This window comes from Chinchilla lanigera, unplaced genomic scaffold (genome assembly GCF_000276665.1).
Source record: "Chinchilla lanigera isolate Chin_1 unplaced genomic scaffold, ChiLan1.0 scaffold00009, whole genome shotgun sequence".
Lineage (NCBI taxonomy): Eukaryota > Metazoa > Chordata > Mammalia > Rodentia > Chinchillidae > Chinchilla > Chinchilla lanigera.
Window position 1 is genome coordinate 7,791,549 of NW_004955410.1, and position 20,846 is coordinate 7,812,394.

The 20,846-nt window shown below is 43.2% G+C and overlaps 2 protein-coding genes across 2 annotated transcripts in view; one reads left to right on the forward strand and one right to left on the reverse strand.

Annotated features, from left to right (window-relative positions):
• Gsap (gamma-secretase activating protein) overlaps nt 1-19,015 on the forward strand; it is a gene marked incomplete at its 5' end in the record, with an annotated part of 70,016 nt that extends 51,001 nt beyond the window's left edge. Inside the window, 9 exon segments of the mRNA XM_013510519.1 lie at nt 393-454; nt 3,817-3,912; nt 6,319-6,389; nt 6,793-6,887; nt 13,682-13,801; nt 14,959-15,020; nt 16,192-16,293; nt 16,461-16,560; nt 16,954-19,015. Coding sequence (XP_013365973.1) covers nt 393-454; nt 3,817-3,912; nt 6,319-6,389; nt 6,793-6,887; nt 13,682-13,801; nt 14,959-15,020; nt 16,192-16,293; nt 16,461-16,560; nt 16,954-17,045 — 800 coding nt within the window.
• A 138-nt stretch (nt 19,016-19,153) lies between these two features.
• The window catches only part of Ccdc146 (coiled-coil domain containing 146), a 115,143-nt gene continuing 113,450 nt past the window's right edge, over nt 19,154-20,846 (reverse strand). Inside the window, exon 18 of the mRNA XM_013510513.1 lies at nt 19,154-19,689. Coding sequence (XP_013365967.1) covers nt 19,486-19,689 — 204 coding nt within the window. The 3' untranslated portion in view covers nt 19,154-19,485. The remainder of the gene's footprint in view (nt 19,690-20,846) is intronic.

Below are 20,846 nucleotides of genomic sequence, written 5' to 3' on the forward strand. Positions count from 1 at the left end.
ACGGAAGCCAGGTAACATCTACCTAGAGCCCTGCTGGGCCCCAGGTGCTGGCACCTTGGGCTCAGAGAGGCCCCAGGCCCTGTGTCCCGGGAAGCAGAGGTTCTTAGTGGTGAGTCTGAGTTGAGGAGAAGTCAAGGCTAGAACCAACTGATGCTGGGGAATGGGTTCTTCATCTTTGTTTTCTGTCTTTCTTGATCTTTTCCTTTCTGCGTGACAGCTCTGTCTATGTCACCTGCACTGGGCTTGTAGGACTGGGTCATGCTGAGCCGCTGAGATTTTTCACATCATGGGAAGTGTTACATTTTCCCAGTGACTTATAAGAGGAAAAGCCTCTTGTTTCAGCCTGCTCTCTGGAAACTGCCTTGCATGACGACCGTTTTGTTTGATTTCAGAGCCATGGCTAAGGCCCCTCCTGCAGGAGGAGGACACCTCCCAGATGCTGCTGACAGGGCTGGTAAGGGTCTGCGCCCTTTGGTGCCCGGGAGGGGAAGGTCAGGTTGCATTTCTCATCCTCATTGAATTTACCCTCTATTCTTTGAACAAACAGTTGTTGCCTGTATTGTAGACCTCATGCATCAGTGATCAGCAACATATAGACAATGGTTGCCTTCTTGGGATATGAAGTTAATGGAGGAGATGCATTAGTCCCACCAGTAAATATGTAATTACAAATCATGATAAGGAATGCATGACATTGAAAGTGTTGCTTTTTTTTTTTTAAAGAAAGAGTCAAGTTTTTGTGGCACTTGTATTGGAGTTCAAAATCAAACAAAATATTCTTTGGGAAGGAAGTCCAAATGCTAGGGTGACCAAAGAAGTAGAACTCAAGGTAAATTCACTGACGAGCAGGCTTGGTCAGATTTTAGATTTTAAATAAATCTAAAGCCTTAAAAACACACAATGAAAGAGACATCTTGAAAGTCAAATGAAATATTTTTAAAGCCATGAAGACTTAAGAATGGGTTAATCTATACTTTAGCTATGTCATATTTTAAAAATACTCTCTGAGAAAATATGTATAAATCTATATTTATTAACTTGACAATTCTAGTTAAGCAAAGAATTTTCTTGGCAAATAGACATCACAAAACTTGATCCAAGAAGAAATAGAGACGTTGAAAGCACAATTAATGTCAAATATCTCTAAAGAAGGCTTCAAGTTTATTCTTTTCAATTTTCAAGGACCAGATCATCCCTGTGGTACATAAAGTGTCTTTTGAAAGCAGACAGAATGCTTCTCAGTGATTTTAGAGAACCCACATAAACATAGAACCCAAATATGACTCATGGGTATAGATAGCCCACGCTTTAATTAAAAAATACTCTTGGGCTCTTGAAAAGACAACACAGTCAAATTAGATTCTTTTCCAGGAAATGTATTAGTGAAATTTGTATTTCAAGGTCAAAGAAGAAAAAGAAGAGGTCATTTTTCTAGGCATTGAAAGAGAACAAAAGTCAGATTCCACTCCTGAAATATACTTAGTAGACAAGTAGTCCAGAGCAATAGCCAACACCTTTTACTGGAATGCTGAAGGTTATTTTTGCTATCCTTGTACACCGTTCTGGAAACGGTAGCCAGCGCAGTGGGAAACCAAACCAAAGGAAGATGTTGTGATTGTCTTAGGCAGCAGCAGCTGAGCAACTGAGAAAGTGGAAAACAATAAAGAGCAAGTTACTTTTTTATTAAGAGGAAGCAGAAAAGCAAATGAAGGACAGTCTTAGTGTCTAGGCTTAATAAAATTACAGCCTAAAAGGGGATGAAGTAACTTGCTCTGACAGATAACTAACTTACTTGACAAATTAAGAGACATGGACTTGGCATTACCCGATATCTCAATACGTGTTTATATACAATACTAGAAAGAATAGGTATATGAAGATAAGCAGTTAGTGGAGTTTAGTTTAAATTGAATATTTAGTGTGTGATCATAAGATGTTTAAAAATTGGTATAGAAAGGAAGAAGTTTTAATGTATCAATTGGTTAATGGTTAATTATTTAGAAAAGAAAATTTAGATTCTTTCTATCCCAAATCACCATTTTATACAATAAACAAACAGAAATAGCAGATTAAGGAATTTAGTATTGAACTAGGCCTGTAATTCCACCACTCAGGTGGCTGAAGCAGGAAGATTGTTAGTTTAAGGAGTTTACTATAAAAAACTGCACTGTATGAAGGAATATGAACAAAATGAGTGGGTAGTTAAATAATACTGAAATAAAGAAGACCTTTAGAAGATATTATTGAATGTAGGCAAATAGGAAAAGATGTGATGGAATAAAAACTTAAAAAAAAAAACAGAAAAAGGCAAGCAATAAATTTGGGGAAAAAATTGCAAAGGTGTCAAATGATTGGCATTTGGCACATGATATTTATAAATCAATAAGAAAATAATACAGCAGGAGGAAAATGGAGAGAAAGGCATTGATCTGTCCTCTTTCAAATGTAAATGGTCAAATAGCCCAGAGTGGAAGAGAACAGAGAAATCCTCAGCGTAACCACTGTCAAATGACAAACAGCACAAGTGGTTTTCTGACTGGCAAAGACTGGCAAGGATTTAAAGCTCACATAGGAAAGTTGAGGGTTCACGGAGCCCAAGAGCCCCATGAAATATGCTGGAAAATGAGTATAAACACAGGGCCTTGCAAACCTTAGGTATGCAGCCCAACAAATTGCATTTCTGGGAACTTAGTCTAACAAAATAATTGGGGGTATGGTAAATAACTTCTATATACTTCTGTGGTATTTCTAATAATAGCAGAAGAAATATCCTATATGTACACAAAAGTAATAATTTAATTGTAGTGCTTTCATAAAATTAATACTGAACAGTCATTAAAACGGATATGATTATGCATTTAATGACGTAAGGCAATTACTACATGAAAGAAAGCAGATTATAAAACATTAGAACATGTGTGCATACCAGAAAAAAAGGGGAGAAAACCTCAAATGTTTGTGTAGATGGTAGGATTATGAGTTATTTGAATTTTCATCTTCTGGTTATTGTGGAAAAGTTGAAAAAGCACGCAAAAGTATACACTATTGCTTAAACAGAAAAAGTTAACTTTTAAAAAAGCCAAATCATCTAGCACATGTAGAAGACTGGACTGAAATAAGATACCGGTGTGTCTTGGCCTGAAAGCCAGGGGGCACTGGCGGGAATAGAAGCCACGGGTGTGGGGTGGCAGTTATACGGCTCTCAGGGGCTGTTTGTTGGTTCAAAGATCTCTCCATCCAGGAGGGTCTCATAACGAGCAGGGCATCTAGGCCCAAAGGGAGAAGATGAGGAGAAGAAGGAGAAGGAAAAGGAGGAGGAGGAAGAGGAGGAGGAAGGACAGAAGAACAAATGATAGGAGGCAAAGAATGCCGACCACTGACTGGGGAGGCCCAAAGATGAGGGGAGGAGAGCCGGTGTAGACACCCCCCCATTTGGAAGCACTGGAATGCAGGTCTCCTCACTGTAGCATGCAGCTCCTGGAGGAGTGGATCCCAACCCTCTGGCAGATCCCAAAGCCTTTAACTTCTAAGCTGGTGGCTCCCACGGGCCTCTTTGCAGAGTTCTCGCCAGGTCCTGGAGCCTGGCTCTCAATTACTCCCTGGGCTGTGGGTAAATCCTAAGTAGCTCCTCTTGAGGAAGCACTGGGGTCTCCTGTTTGTCTCATCAGAGAACTACTGAGAGTTGGCATCTCTGCTCATGGGATCTTGAGATCTGGTATTTTTCACACTGACAAGGAATATTAATAAAAGGCTCTAATTCAAGTCAGGTGCAGGTGTCAGTAGGTTGTGACTTACCTAATGCACATCCTGTTTCAGATGGTGTCTGAGCTAAAAGACCATCTCCTAAGACACCTGCAAGGTGTACAGAAAAAGAAAATTGAACAGATGGTTGTGGACTACACCTCAAAACTGGTTGGTTTGGCTTTCTCTCCTCACCTACCATCACTTCCTCCCTCCATGTGTGATTCTCAGTATGTGTGTAGTTCAGTGAGACCATTTGTGTATTTTTCAAATTAGGCGTTTGGAGATCTACCATCCTCAAACCAGTATACTTTGTGCTATAGAATGAGGACAGGGAAATAACAAAGAGAAACTGGCTGTGAAAGTGGTTCATTGCCCTCTGTTTCAGTAGTGATTTTACGCTCATGGAAGCAGAAATGACGAATTTGGGGTGGTTGCCAAATGTTCGACATCTCTTCTTGGCAACTTCTAGCTCTCAGTAGGGAGAAAGCAATGGTTTCTATACAGGGAGGTTTATGCAGGCATGAGAGAACTTGAACTTCAGTTTTTAACTGGCTCCAACAGCCCACAGTGGCTGCATCCCAGTTCAGGTGTGTCAGGACCACCCCATTAGCGTCAGCGATGAGATGGCTGCTCGTCCCCCGGCAGCCACGTGCTGAAACTTGTGATGCCAATCAATCCCATCGGTTCATATGTAAGTAGGATGTGCTGAGATTTCAGGCTGTCCTGGGTCTTTTAAAAAGCATATAAAGATGAGGTCTGACCCTGTTTAGAATCTAGAAATAATATGCTTGACAAATTGAAGGAAAACACTTATACAGACAGAGAAGGCTCCAATGTTTCTCTAAGTTTGGCTAAGGCCAGGATGCATATAAACCAGTGTGTGAACATATATTTTTGTGGTGAGCCCTGGAAGATTAGGTTTATTAGATATAATTCCGATAAAGTTTTCTGCCTCTATTACAGTCATTAGTATTTGGTTTTGGACAATATATTTGATTTCCATAGAAAGACTTGAGTTTCATAGTTCATACTGTACTAGGAATGGTTAGTTATTCTCATACTGCTATTTACGAGCAGGCCATTGAATCTTCCCTGATAATTCTCCTCCTCTATAGAATGTTGTGGGGCCTCACTTCATGAGAGTGTTCCTGATATGCCCCATGTTTGATATTTACTTATTTTCTTACCCTTGTGTTTTGTATTATATGCTCATTTAACATATCTACCTGATACCTTTCTTTTCTGTTAATTTTAAATTTTACTTTCCAAAGCGTGAGGAAGGGTTTTCATTTAAACAGCATCCTCTCTGTAGTTTTTGTTTTGTTGTTTTGTTTTATTGGTGGTACTGGGGATTGAACAGAAGTCTCCACATTGAGCTACATTCCCCAACCCATTTTGAAAACTGTAACAGTTTGAGACAGGGTCTTGCTAAGTCACTAAATTGGCCAGGCTGGGCTTACACTTGTGATCCTCTTGTTTCAGGCTCTCAGAGTTCTGGCTTCAGAAACTAACCAGAGTTCCTGGTTTCAGCACTAATTTGTGTTAAGACCCTGGAGTTAGTAGGCACAGAAATAATACATGTGTAGACTCAGAACCCGGCGTCCCGAGTGGAGGCCGAACCCCTTTGCCCTTGTCTGGCAGCACCCACCAGTCCCAGAGGGTGGCCGGCAGTCTTTCTGAAATACGCCCAGGAAGCTGCTCCCGAACCCAAGAATGCGTCTCACTGAGGCTGGGGTTTGCCCGAAAATCTGGGGACCCCCTTCCGCTTTGCCCCATGCTTAGCCTGTACGCACCACACACGAATTCACAGCCTGCAGCCCTGTGGAGGTTGCCATGCTGCTGAGAGATCGGTACGGAATTAGGATGAGTTTTGGATCACGCTCTAAGGCACGGAGAGCTTCCTATTTTGTTTGCTTACCGTGATGTTACACTGACCGTCTTGTTCCAATCAGGGGGCTAGTCAGTTCTGACAGGTGCCCTAGTCACAAGCCCCTCCCCCATTTCACATCTGAGGACACTGAGATTTGGGGCTCAGTGACTTGCCGAGGGTCGCTCAGCCAGGCAACCGCAGCACCCGGGCGTGACACCATGCTGGCCACGGCAGGTGCTCACAGGCCCCCCTGTGCATGCTGGGTCTTTGTCTCTGTCCGCTCTTGGCCCTTGCGTGGTGGCAGGCCTGGTGTTGACCTCCTGCAGGCGAGGGTGTCAGAGGGCAGCTGGTGGGCTGGACAGATAGAGAGCTCTGTTAGACTCCAGGCACATTTTCCATCTTTTTTTTTTTTTTTTTACTTTTTGGGAGAGGGTCTGGCTATGCAGTTCAGGCTGGTTTTGAGCTCACTTTGTAGCCCCGGCTGATCACAAACTTGCAACGATCCTCCTGCCTCAGCCTCCTGAGTGCTGGGCTTACAGGTGTGTGTCACCTCGCCCAGCTACATTTTCCATCTTGCCCCTCTGCACTCCATGCCTTGCGTGGCCTCAGAGAGGCCCGTTGTGTTTTGGGCACCACCAGCTGCTCAGAGCTAGAGGGGCTTTCGGGAAGGGTCTGGGCAGGGTTAACAGACTCTTTTCCTTCAGCTGGACCTCATTTGCCGCATACTGGAAACCAGTTGGAGGAAGCACAATCTTGACCCTTGGCCTCTCCAGCTGTACGCAAGTATTTTTCACTGTGTATTATCATGGGGCCCAGAGAGTCAGCGACACTGTTCTAGCAAAGCCCTAGGAACCTCCTAATTGAAAGCGATTTTCAGCAGCAACAGCACCGCCTGTCTTAGCCTCGCACTCAGCCGCCCTCTGTCCCTGGCACAGGGTGACGAGGAGGCAGGACACTGGAGCCCAGCACTGCTCGGAAGGAGAACGTCAGTTAATGCAGTTTCCAGCTTACGAGGATATTGCCTGTGGGTTCTGGGCCTTGGGCAGATGTCACTGGCACGTTTAGGAGGCTTTCTCCAGCTCACAGCATTTCATGATGAACATGGGTCCCCGTATGTGGTATAGCTCGAGTCGCTGCTGGGACAAATGGCTGACTCACTGCTTTGTCATTTTCCCCAGCAATAAGCGTGGCAGTGCTGCTGAATTTGCGGTCTTTCACATCATGACCAGGATTTTGGAAGCTACTAGTAGTTTGTTTTTGCCTCTGCCTCCTGGTAAGTCTTGGTTGTCTCGCCTTTTGGTGTATGAATTTGTTCTTGCTTTTTCACATGGACCCTGGATGCTGGCACATCGTGAACTGCACAGTGAGCCCTGCGGGTGGCCTCGAGGTTGGTCTCCGTGGCCACACCAGCCCTGATGACTGCTCTGTGCTGTAGCTCGTGACTGTGACCTTCAGGATGCCCAGACTGGCCCCTGTTGGCAATGTCGTACCAGCGGGGCTGACCCCGGGAGTCCTTTCTCTGAGCCTGGTCTTTCTGATCAAGGTCGATACTTAGGAGGAAGTGGGTCTGGTTTGCATCAGGAATTCAGCTGATTCTGAAGTGCTTGAAAGCTAAAAATCTCCTGTAGGATTTTGAGGCACGACCAAGTCAGTCTTGAAACACCTTGGGACATGTGCACGACCACTGACTTAATTGGACATTTGCTCATCCTGCAAATGGTGGAGCAACTCTTTCATGGCGGGAGAGGTACTTGAAACTAGTGTCACAACGATTAGTAAGAGTTTAGTTGGGAAGATGTGGTTGTAAGTCAGTACCCATGACTGGAAATGAATAAGCTCCTGCTGGCTATAAACCATCCGCCTTCTGCTTATTATGTTACTATTTTATAGCCAGAGTTTCTAACATGAGACCTGCCCTCTTAATGGATTTTTAAGTGCACAGTGCATCATTAACTGTAGACACGGTGTTGTGTGGTAGGTCTCTGGAACTCATTCACCACGTATATCTAAAACTTTTTATACTGGCTGATGAGCAACCCCCCCACCTTTGCCCTCTCACCAGTGCTTAGCAATTGCTTTCTACTGTTTCTGAGTTTATTTCAGATACTTCATATAAAGAGGTGCAAATCATGCTGTACTTGGCCTTCTATAGCTGGCTTATTTCAAGGAGCATAATGTCCCCCAGGTTCACCCCTGTTGTTGATTATGACAGAATTTCATTTTTAAGGCTGTATAATATTCCTCTGTATGTATATTGTGTCCTTTCTTTACGCACTCATCCATCAGTGGACATTTATGTTGTTTCTATATCTTGGCTGTTGTGGAGAAAGCTGTAAAGAACATGTGAGTGCACAGATCTCTTAGAAATCCCCATTTCAATGCCTTTGGCTATGTACTCAAACGTGGAATTATTAGACCATATGATAATTATATTTTTAATATTTTTTGATGAATTTCACACTGTTTTTCACAGTAGCTACTCCATTTTATATTCCCACCAACAGCATATAAAGGTTCCAGTTTTGCCACATTCTTACCAAAACTTATTTTTTGTTAGAGCTTCTCTGAGAGGTGTGAGGTAATATCTCATTGTAGCTATGATTTGTATTTCCCTGAGGATTAGTGATATTGAGCATCTTTTCATATACTTGTTGGCCATTTATTGTATTCTTTGGAAAAATATCTGTTCAAGTCCTCCCATTTTTTCATTGGGTTGTTTCTTTGCTAGAGTTTGTTTTAAAAAAAATACATGTTCTGGATACAAACCCCTTATCCGATATATGTGAAAATATTTTCTCCCATTCTGTAGGCTACCTTTCTACTCTTTTGATTATTTCCTTTGCTGTGCTTTAGTTTGGTATAGTTCACTTGTACAGTTTTGCTTTTGTTACTTATGCTTTTGGTGTAACATTCAAGAAAACATTGCCAAAAACAGTGTCATGAACATTCTCCCTTATGTTTTCTTTTCGGGGTTTTATGGCTTCAAGTCTTACATTTAGGTTTTTAATCCATTTTGAGTTGATTTTTGTGTATGGTAAAGATAAATATACCATCTCATTCATTTTCAAGTGGATATCTAATTTTCTCAGAACTATTTTTCAAAAAAATGATCCTTTCTCCTTTGTGTATTATTGACACCCTCATTGAACATTGGCTCTTGGTATGCATGATTTATGACTATATATAAATTCTAATGGATGGTAAACTTTTTGTCAGCACTCGCTAAATAAATATATATCATCATTTTTGTAATAGTTGCTCTGAGAACTATGAACTAATACCTCATCGCAGACACCTTTACAAGGGGAAGAGGTAGTTTTATTTTTTCATGATGTGACTTTTTTTTTAATTATCTGAACTTTTATGGTTACAAAATTTACAAATTTGTGATCCTTACATTTAATGAGTTGACAAGAGGTGCCACTGCCAATCACACATACAATGGAGCTTCATGGTTTTGTGCTTTCAAATAGCTGTTTAAAGGCAATCCTGAATCATCGCTTAGTCTGACGTAGTAAAGAATTCTGAAGTAAAGCCTAACTTGCTGTTGTATCCTGCTGACTTTCTAAGGGATCTGAACTTACAGATCAACTTTAAAATGTGAGACGTGTTAAATATTCTTCATTTGGTGTTATGCATACACCACACTAAGGTGCCTTTCAGTAAGTAAAAGGCAGCATTTTAGATACAGGAATTCTAATGAAATTGGCATAGTTAAAACTTTAAATATAAAATACACACTGTTTTTTATTGTCAACTATTGCCTTTGACAGGCTAATGAACACAAATTAAAGCGCAGGTGACTCTTGCTTTGCTGTGAGACAATAGAGTTCTCCAGGTATTAGAACACAGTCACATGACCAGTTATAGAACCCTAAATAGAAAGCCACCCTCGGACAGGGTTTGAGATGTCATCCCATCCCTATGTTCGTGAAAAGTTGAACATTGCTAATCGAGTCCAACCATATCTTCAGAAAGGGCAAGCAGGATCTACTGAGCTGAAATTACCATCAAAATTTATAAAAAGATTATAGTCATTTAACTACAAGCCAATTTTATTTAAATCAGAACTTCCGACAAAAATATTCTGCTGGCCATTCATTCTCTGAATTCTGGTGTATGAGATTAATTAAGCTATGGTACACATAAAAACCCATGAGGGATTTCCATTTTGTAATGAGCAGTGCAGTGATGGTTACTCATTAGTAGCTTCTAAGAGGGAAGCCACTAAGCCTGCCCTTTGTCCATTCTTCTTCACGGCGGCCAAGGGCATCGTGGTTCCAGGCGTGTGCTTCGGGGCCTCCTCCCTGTCCCCATCGCTGTATCCTCTCCCAGCTGCTGCCTGTTCTCGTTGGCATCTGTGGAAGAGGATCCAGCAGCTGGACCTGTCCTCTGCCCATGCAGATCTTGGGCTCTGGCCCAGTCTCACGCTGGCCTCCCCTCCACCCCCTGGGTAGCCCTGGACATACTTTGAACAAAGACCGCCTAGCTTTCTCAACAGCACACATTTTAAATTCACTCTTGGGCGGCTAGCATGATGAAGACAGCTGCTTGGAAGCCAGATGTCCCTATCTTGGGAGTGGGTGGTTTTAAATAATCCTAACACATATCAGAATAAAAAACTTCTGCATAGCAAGAGAAACAACGAACACAGTGAAGACAACCTACAGAATGGGAAGAATTTTTTCCAGAGATTCCTCAGACAGAGGACTCATATCTAGAATATGAGAGCTAAAGAACTAAAACAAAACAAAATTAAACTAAACTAGATCCCCCAAATAAAAGGCCCAATCAAAAAAATAAGCAAGTGAAATAAACACACACTTCTCAGAAGAAGTACAAGCGGCCAATGAATACATAAAGAAACGCTCACCATTGGTAGCCATCAGAGAAATGTGAATTGAGACAACCCTGAGATTCCATCTGATCCCAGAAGGATTGGCTGCCACCAAGAAATCAAATGGTAACAACTGCTGGCGAGACTGAAGAGAGAAAAAGCCCCTTTCCACCACTGGGAGTGTGAACTAGTGCAAACACTGTGGAAATCAGTGGGGAGATTCCTCAGAAAACCAAAAATAGAAATTTCATCTGATCCAGTCATACCCCTTTGAGGTATCTTCCCGGAAGTGTCAAAATCACTGTATCACAGTGATGCATGCATACCCGTGTTTACAGTAGCACAGTACTCCTGGAAGCAGCCTATGTGTCCATCCACAGGTGAATGGACAAAGAAAATGTGGTATTTCCACCCAACAGAGAGTACTCTGCCATAAAGAAAGGTGCTTTGGAGTCATTTGTAGGAAAAGGGAGGTACCTTGAGACCATAATGCTAAGTGAAATAAATCAGACACAGGAGCTTGAATACCACATGGCTTCAGGTATAAGAGAAAGCCAAAGTGAAAATAAAGAGGAAATAGTTGATATGTAATAGGAGGTAGAAAGCTAGCTCTTTCTCAGAGGAGAAGGGGACCAAGAGAAGGAGGGAGGAGCGAGGGAGGGGGATGAAGGAGGTGTTCTGTGCCTGCACCAACTTCCCACAAGGCATGGAAACATTATGGACTACACACATGGACTAATAAAATACAATTTTTAAAAAAGATCCCAACAGAATAAAAAGAGTGAAGGGATTTTATGAAATGTAGATATGGTATTTGGGTTTAAATTCATAACTGTTCGTCATTAACACAAAAGACTCAGTAGGGATTGTTCATGATTTGATCGCCACGGTTGTTCAAGCTCTTTTTGAAAACAAATGAACTGACCTCCTGAGGGGTGTTACTGTGCCTGGTGGTCATAAAAGCCTGCTCTCTGCACAACTCACATTCCTTCAAAGACATGAGGAGGGGAAACGGAAAAATGTTGCCCATAGTGACTGAGAATTACTAGTAGGCCTGTCCGTGGGTCAGGTATGGAAGACCAGTGTGTCTTAAATGTTTGTGTTATTCATATGACGTGGAAGCGGGAGGGATCATGTGTGTGCACATGTGTGTATACACGTGTGTGTGTGTGTATGTGTGTACAGATGCAGTGTTTATGTTTGTAAGCATGCTTGCTCTTGAAGCCAACTGGACTAGGGATGACTGTTTTGAGTTACAAGTGTCAGAAACTTGTAACCGGTTAAAGACGAGAAGGAATGAGGATCACAAACAGGAAGCAAAGGTTAGAGCTAGAACCTTTGCTGTTGAGAAGGGTCTGCGTTTCCTCTGCTAGGCGAGGCCGCGGGCCCCAGAGGGTGAGGGTTACAGCTGGACGGAGCTCAGGCCCCAGGAAAGCCGCTGTCCCAATGCTGAGAGCTGACGGACAGGGCGAGGCCAGGCAGAGGCCACTGACTTGGGACAGTGTGCTAGGGCCAGCAGAGGCCAAAGGGCCGTTAGGGACCTTCAGGCCACGCACACTGGGCCGGGGAAGGAGTTATGAATCCTGGAAATCAATAATGACAATTTAGTATGAACTTCGCTTCAGAAATAATTTCATAACTTTTTTTTTAGTTTAGGAAAGTTTCCAAGTCCATTTCAAAAAAGTCCTGCTGTGGATTCGCCCGTAATGTCACAATTTCTGTTCTGGCTCCAGAAATGCTGGTGCACTCATCCCATTCCCAGGCTGTTAACGTCTACCCGGCGGCGTCACGCTTCACGTGACCCTCAGGGTCGCCAGGCCTCAGGCTGGCCCACTGCTCACGACTCACGAGCTCAGACAGGAAATGCCACGGGGCCTCGCGGTCTGGGCCCCTGCACACTGCCAAGTGCATTCCCAAGCGTAGGCCACAGGTCCCCGGTGCCCCGCGTCTAGTCGGTGCCAGGCCGTGCTCACCAGGCCTCTGCTGGTGCTCTCGGCCCCGCGGGTCCCGCGCCCCCTGTGGCAAAGCGCTCTTCCGTGCATTCTCTGCCTGTTGTCATAGAAGCAGTCCCCAAGTAAAGCTCTCGCCCTCTTTCTGTCCTGCTCAAATGCTTTGAATGCTGCCCAGAAGTTCCCTAAATAAATTCCTTGCTGCCATTCAGCATTTAGCTGCTGTTACAGACCCTGGTACCACGGAGCATTTTTTAAAATGTGCACTTATTTTGTGATTTTCTGACTGCATCCTGTTCAGAAAGGCTTAGTTACCTGTTGGCGTAGGACTGTAGCCCCGCTCTGCTCTGCTGCGTGAGGCATTTCCTCTGCGATCACTCAGTGTGTTTTCTCGCCTGGGAGCTGCATCTACTCCGCCCTCCCCTCCAGTGCTATCATTTCCAAGACATCTTCTCTGATTCTCTCTGGCCTGCTCTCTTCTTTGTGTACCGTGTCCATCCCTTGTCACTAGCAGTGTGTGTGGAGCTCTGGGTTTGTGCGTCTTTGGTGGCCTTTCCCGCGAGACTTAGGCTGGAGAGAGGACCTACATCTCTAGCAAGTTCCCACAGATTTGCTAACTGGCCATTTCATGTACACTGAACCTAAGGCCTTCACCCTGAGCTACATCCCCAGCCCTTGAGTATGTTTTGAGACAGGATCTGGCTAAATAGCCTGTGCTGGGCTTGAATTTGCAATTCTCCTATCTGGGCCGCCCACAGTTCTGGGATTACAGGTGTGTGCCACCATGAGGGTGTCATAGTCGTCCTTCTGTTACTATAATTTGGTCTAAGTAGACTGCAGAACGCTTCGTCCAGGGGGTGACCAGAGGTGAGGCATATAAACTGTTACCTTCTGGTGCCCCCTTCTTTCCTTCAGCAAAGTGGTCCCCATCTCAGTAACCTGTTAGCCAGGGTTTATGGAGTTTGAAGCTCTTCTCTCTTTCTCTATCTTGCTGTAGAATTACAGGTATATTAGGTTATAAAACTTTTCACTGCGCAGACCTTGCCTTTGTTTTGCCTGGGAAAGGACCCAAGGACAAGGAAATACAGACTTTTTGGGAACTGACCCAATGCCAGCACAATGCTTAGTTGTGATCATACAAAGAAACTTGGAACTCGTGCGCAAGGACTTTGATTCCAGGCACGCAGCAGTGAGCTAGGTACTTATTAACATGATCTGAGTCTCTCTCTGGGCTGCAAGAGATGCCTGCTGACGGCATCACCCTCTTGTCCCTTACCATAGGTTTCCACACCCTGCACACCACCGTCGGGGTCTACTGTCTCCCTTTGCACAGCCTGTTGAATTACATCGATAACGGAGTGTTGCTTCTCACTGAGACGGTGGTCCAAAGGCTTCTGAAGGGTAAGAGGCTCTGTGTTTTCCAGCTGGGCAGCAACAGGGCTGGCTTCTAGGGGTGAGACCTGTGTAGTCACATGAGTCCAGCTGCCCTCAGAAGGGTCCCACATGGGGCTTACTGCCCTGCAGAGAACCTGCCACTCTTCACGTGTGAGCAGGGACCTCTTCGTTTCCACTGGGCACTGGGCCCCAGAAATGATGCAGTGGGTGCTGCTGAGCACAGTCCATTTCCAGAGCTGTGCCCTGGGTCAGTGGAGAGGAGCTTAGCCCTTCCAGCGTCCCAGAAGGGGGCGTCTCGATCCATACTGCTGCTGGACTCCTTGTCTGTATGCAAGAGCACTTGAGCTAAGGGATCGCGCAGGCTTGTTTCTCAAGAAAGTGTTAAAATGGTTTATCCTCAGCTTATTAACTCCATCATCTCAGAGTCAGACTTGAAATGCAGAAGAGACCAATGATGGATGCAATATGCAGGTGACGTGGTCCTTTCAGTAAGGCCTGGTGTGCTACACTCAGGCATTCATGTTTGTTAGTATAGGCCGAAGCATTTATTATTTCTCAAAGTAGCTACTGCTTTAAGTTAGTCAACAAAACTACTTTGTGACTGGTAGCATATCAGAGAAAAGTCTTTTTTTATTCAGCCACCAACTAAAAATTTTCAAAGTGTTGTTAGATTAGCCTGAGGCTATAAGGCTGGAAAATGCATTACCAAGATCAACCACTCATGTATTAAAAACTTGTGAGGTATTAAAGTGGATATTTGTCTTGTTTGCCAATCCCTCTTTTAAAAAAAAATTAAATTTTTATTAGTGTATGTTTGCAGGTACATTATGATTACATTCATTTCGGAGAATTGTACATGTATAGAACCCATCTCAATTTTCCCCCTTCCCCTCTACCCTCTTTGTAAAATTACTTTTGCCCAGCATCAGATTCCTTTAATAAATATTTATTTATATAAATATAAAATTTGTTTTATAAATCTTTATCAAGTTAATTATTATAAATTCAGGTTAACAGCCAGACTAAAAGGCCAAGAAACTATAAAATACGTAAGACAATTGTACTAAATCAAGGTGCACTTTTAGATACATGCTGGATTACAATAACTTTTTTTTTCTTTTTCTCTCTCTCTTCTTTCCCTTCAATCCCTAACTTTATTGTAGATTTGGACAATACAGAGAAAAACGAAAAACTAAAATTCAGCATCATTGTGCGCCTTCCTCCGGTAACCCTGACTTTTACTTTCCCCTAAGCCTTAGCACAGCTCCCCTCCAACTTCTTCTTGGGAGAGGAGCATTTGCTTGCTTTTAGCTGAAGTCTGTTGAATCGTTTCACCTTCCAGCCATTTCCAAGAATCCCATCCGTCCCCACCCCTGTTGGCTTTCCCCTCGCTGGCACCGTCCGTAGAGAACATTTAGCTGTGTTCTCCTCTTAGGAAACCGCACTAATATTTACTTCTGGGTCTGAGGAAGAGGGAGAGGGGAAATGTGTGCTTTTGGCATTCACACTGATAAGAAATGCAGTACAGGTAAGGCCAGAAGGTTCTGGAACTCCATTTCCTCTTCCTGTGTTTCTGCCAGCATGGACACACCCCCAGATCAGAGGAAGAGCGAAAAACATGAGGCAAATAGTTACAAAGGCACATCTTCCTCTTTTTTTTGTGGGGGATCTTAGCTCTCAGAGGCAGAAATACTATGAAATTCCACAGCAAGGTTGCTGCGCTCAGAGCCCGGGCAGCCGAGTCCGCTGTTTGTAGGCCTTAAGCGCCTGTACCTCTGTGACTGTCCTCCCCCAGAGACGTGTCTGTGGCCTTTCACCCGGACCTAGTAATCTTGCTTTGTAACAGTCCCTCCCTCACAGGCTGACTGAAGCAAAGGCGAGAATAGAGAGCTAAGCAAATTTGCTATGGTTCAGTCTCTCTGGGGAAGGTTGCTGAACATTTAGTTTGGTCTTCAAATTTGATCTCTCCCCTCCCACACTCTTGGGGACTTAAGATTTTATAGACAAGACAATGGCAGGGAAGTTGATTAGACAAGCCTTGAACCTTAACTTCCTGTCAAAATACCCTTCACACTGGCCCATCTCCAGTTTTGAAGAGAAGCACGTAAACTCCATCTCAGAAAAAGAAGTTGGTGGCATCAGTGTATAAATTACTTTCTTCAAGGTGGAGTATTTCTTCAATCTTGAGGGAGTATTTATTTGAAATTCAGAAGCACACCTCATAGGAGGTTGATGATTAATGATCCTTTCTCCAGGGATCATTAATCATCAAGCATCTTTTAGAATAGTAATGAGCTATTGTGGAATAATACTTGTAAAATTATGAATAAATCTGGTGTCTACTTAATGAGCTATGAGATACAGTCTGCTCTGCATATTTTTCAATGGCATGGTAGCTCATTGGGCAGAAGATCTATCGACTCTGGGATCATCCTGTGAGTTCCAACATCATCTCCCGGAACCATGTGGCCCGACTGCTTCACAACTATAAGAAACAGGTGAGTCTGAGCCTGCCCAAGCGCACCGCCAGGAAAGGCTTTCTCGATCCTTTTTGTCTGTTTCAGTATATCCACACGGACAGACAGCAATTCTAGTTCTTAACACTCTATTTAAATTTGAGCTTCCTTGGAAGAATCAACTAATACAGAAGTGGTTTCCCTTTTAGCTGTGGAATTCTGAGATCAATAAGTCATCGTTCGGTGTAGACTTTCTGCCTCTGAACTACTTGATTGAAATTCTGACCAATCTAGAGTCCTCCAATCAAGGTAATTCACAAGGTTTTCAATTTTGTTCTCCCGCCGCTCCGTTCTTCCCTTTCTACTTCTGTGTCCTGTGTTCTTCCCCAAGAAGAACTTATTGGCTTATGGCTCTTATTTACTAAGAGGTCTCTGCTGCAATTGGTTTTCATTAGCAACACAGGTTTTGCTATGTAAATTACCAAAAAATAATCACCCTTGCAGTTTTAAGAGAATCTAAAGGGTTTAACACCTGTTTGGTTGAGGCGAAGGCCCTTTCTTGGAGCTTAGGTGAATGAAATTCTCAGAATAGTATGTTTTACTAAAATATAAAATAACTCTGACCCCTAAAAACTGTGGGAAGCAGAGTTATAAATATTCCGTGGCTCCATGGTTACACCTTCTCTCTCTTTCCCCCTCCAGCTCTGAATGATTTTGAAGGGCACGACAATGTGGATGCAAAATTTGTAGAAGAAGCCGCTCTAAAACACACCACCATGCTTCTAGGCTTATAAAAGAGAAAATGTCATTGGATCTGTCTTCAACATTTTAACCTTCCTCATTAACCTGACTCTTGTTGGGAATTCTTTGGCAATATCTAAAAGTGGACAAAACAGAATATATGGTTGAATCATCTGAGTTTTAGTTTTGTACATGTTCAGGCAGAACTAAACTGTTGGATCTCATTCTAGTTTTGAGCGGCTGATGGGCAGTCAAGTATAGAGAGACGACAGACAGTCCAACAAGACAGGAAACAGCAATAACCGTGCGCTCTCTACTGGCTCAGTAGGCCAAAGCTAGCTTCTGTGGCACTCGGAAATAAAATCTACTCTAAAGATGTTACGGAACAGTGTCTAGAGCAGCAAAAACTAGATACGTTATTGAAAATAGCACAAGCAGAAAAATTTGATGTTGTGTAAAGAACACTGCTTGCATAAAGAATACTTTTAAAAATCTGGGCTAAATCAAATCTGCTATCTCTGATACAGAATAACTTATAATATATAGTGATTTGTACATATAGAATTTAGAAGAAGGTTTGTTTTTGTGATGGTTCAGATGGAACTGTATTTAATTCTTTTATATTTATAAAAGTTTGGTTAAATCGTGTCATTAAAAAAAAACCCAAATGCTGAAAGCCTTGGCCTGATTCTTCCTGCTGTTTGAACAGCCTTTTAACTCGAGCCAGGGATCTGAGCCCATGAACTTGCTCCTCCGAAGGCCGGAGTGGCACTAACTATACCTAGCTGGAGCCCTATCAGCAGCAACACACTGCTGATTCTTTCTCTTGATAAGGACTTTTTCTTTCATTCCCCACTCTGTTTCATTTCACACTTGGATTGCTTCTGTCTCTTCTTAGGGCCTAATGTAGCAAACGTATTTTTGAGACTCTGTTCCTACCCATTTGATAACTTGCCATTCATTAAATGATAAAATTTGAACTCCTTGACATTCAGCTCTCCCAAACCCTGACCCTAGCAGGATAAACATTCCGTTGCAGCTAAGTGAGCTCACTGGGCCTTGCACACAACTTTTGTCTATGCCCAAGGCTTGCTCTGGCTATTTCTCCCGCCTGGAATCCCTCTCTACCTGTTAAAATCTTCTTCATGCATAAGGGCCGGGTAGAAAGTCCCACCTGACCATTTCAGCACATGGTGGTACTGCCATCTTTCAACCAGTAGTTCACCTTGTAATATTTCATCATCCATCGCTTTGTGAATTTAAATTGGTTTCCATTCTTACGTGGTTTAAACTTTCTGTGTGCCTAGTTATTTGAATCTCAAAGAGGTACTGAGCTCTACCACACAGCAACTGGGTTGAAGTGCACAGTATTTCTTTGTGTTAACTGCAGCTTATATGCAGCGTCACCCGTCAGAGGAACTCCGAGGTGATTCCTTTATAAGGACTTTGCAAAGCAGCCGGGTTAGACTCAGGACTCACAGAGTGGTGTTCCATTTCACTGTACTGTGGCAGGGTAGCGGCCCGGACCAGAGTGTTTGATTTGGCAAAATAAAAGGATGCGCTATCTCTCACTCCCAGAGTTGTAAAGTAAAATTCGTAACTGGTACCAGTACGAAAGAGCTTCAGCATATTAGAGAATGTAAAAACACAAGTTTCAGACCTACTAGTGTGCCGTGCATGTGAGGAACCATTTCAGAATTAGGAAAATGCAGTTATCAGAAGTGCAATAAAACTAAAGTAGAATCATACTCACTTTCAAGTCTTTCCTCTCGCATGCGAAGTTATTAGTGTTTTGAGATTTTGAAAAATCCAATGTCAGAGCTTAAAACACTGAAGTTATTTTCAGATAAAATAAACATTTTAAATAATTGTTGTAAAATATCTGAATTTCTAAGGGAGCTAAATCAGGGCATGAACATTTTTACAGCATAAGAATTCTTGTAAAACATCATCATAAAGTTACTTCAGAAATGACAACCTTCCCGCTGCTTTTCATCTGACAGAGTTTTACCAACACGAATTTCCAGTGCTACTTATTCCTCCACGAAGTAAACGACCCCTTTTTGACACTTAGGGCATTTCCCTTTCCAGATAGCCATTCTGTCTGTAGCGTACACACAGGCAGCATCATTTGCTTTTTCTTTAATGAAGACCATTGTGCTTTCTGCACCTCACTGAAAATTTATTTACTCTGCACTTTTACAGAACTTTGCATACTATATATTTCCAAATGTCAGCACAAACAGTGGAAAGGAGTTACAGGAGCAATTCAGTTACATGCTTTCACATAACTGTAGGACGATTCCACATCCTACTGAGAACCACATAAAGGTAGTAGCTGGTGACGATAACACCAGACGGTGTTACACCCTGTGGTTGACTGTACCTCATTTGTCTGGAATGTTAGAAGTGTCGTGCTGACATTCTCCAGGTGTAGGTACGAAGAAGCCTGGTTGTATCTTCTCTCTGAGGAGCCTGGACCAGGTCACACGGTCAGATTTCGATCGGCTTTATAACGGGTTTCCTTATGTGCCTCATGTTGGATCCAGGCTCGCTGGGCTTAAATGGAGCCAGAGCCCCGTACGGTTTTGGCAGAGGAAGAGTAGCATCTGCTTCCGGGATGTAGGCGTTCGGACGTTGCTCCGCCGTTGTGTAAATGCCATTGGGCAGCTGGCGATTCTCTGTTTCTATCAACTCCTAGGAGCAAAGAAGGAGTTTTCCTGTCAGTTTTCTGAAAATGCTGAAGTTACTTCATCCTTGGATCCCAAAAGACACAGCGGAGTCTGAGCAGCCTTGGGCTGTGCTGGCTGATACCCCCCAAAGGGACAGGAGAACGGACAGTCCCCAGCCCATGCAGCACCTCCTGGAAGGGGCTGTATTGCTCAAGCATCACATGGATGCGAGGGGTGAGGGTATATCAGAACTGCTGAGTGGGTTCCAACTGCAATATCTGTTACCAGGCTCCACTTCCATGTTGGGGACAAAGGCAGGACCATATATTTCTCTGGGTAAAATGGGCAAACCTTATAATGGGAAAAGTAAGTAAAATGGAACCAGGGGAGAAAAGTGTTTAGGAGGTTGCTCTGAGCCTCAGAGCTTCCAGAATCTGCTGTGTGCTTCTGGAACACAGAGTAATTCCTTACGGCACCATTCAGAACTCGGTGTGCAGAGGCAGGTGAATCACAGTGGGGCACCACAGGTAAAATCTGAATTCCCTAAAGAGGTTATCCCAGATAGCATGGAAATTACAATCAGACCCTGTGCTCAGGTGTTTCTCTAGTGTACACTTGGAATGTGTGTTTTTCTTGAGTTAAAAAGCGAATAATGGTTCTTTGGGGGGACATCTCCTTGACAGCCTGACTTGCATCTCCAGGTAGTCTCTTTGGGAAGAGATGCCTAACTCCGGTCTAAACTACTGAAAGGAGCGAGGCAGAAGAACTAGGTACTAAACTTGTGCTGGCACTTTGGACTATTGTACTTTCACTTTTCTAAGTAGGAAATTTCTAATGACTCTTGGGACTACATGTGTGTGGAAGAATGGAAATTTTCTCATACACAGGTTGAGCATCCCTAATCCCCAAACCTGAAATCTAAAATGCTCCACATGCTTTTTGAGCACTAACACAATGTCACCTGGTGGTGGACTGCCATCGAAACATGGGTGCAGTAGAACGACTATATAAAATGACCTTCAGGCTGTGTGTATACAGTACATGAAACATGAATTAGTTTCATGTTTAGACTAGGTCCCATCCCCAAGATCATTTTGTGTATGCAAATATTCCAAAATCTGAGAAAATCGAAAACACCTCTGGTGCCAAGAATTGATAAAAGAAAGTCAACCTGTATCATGG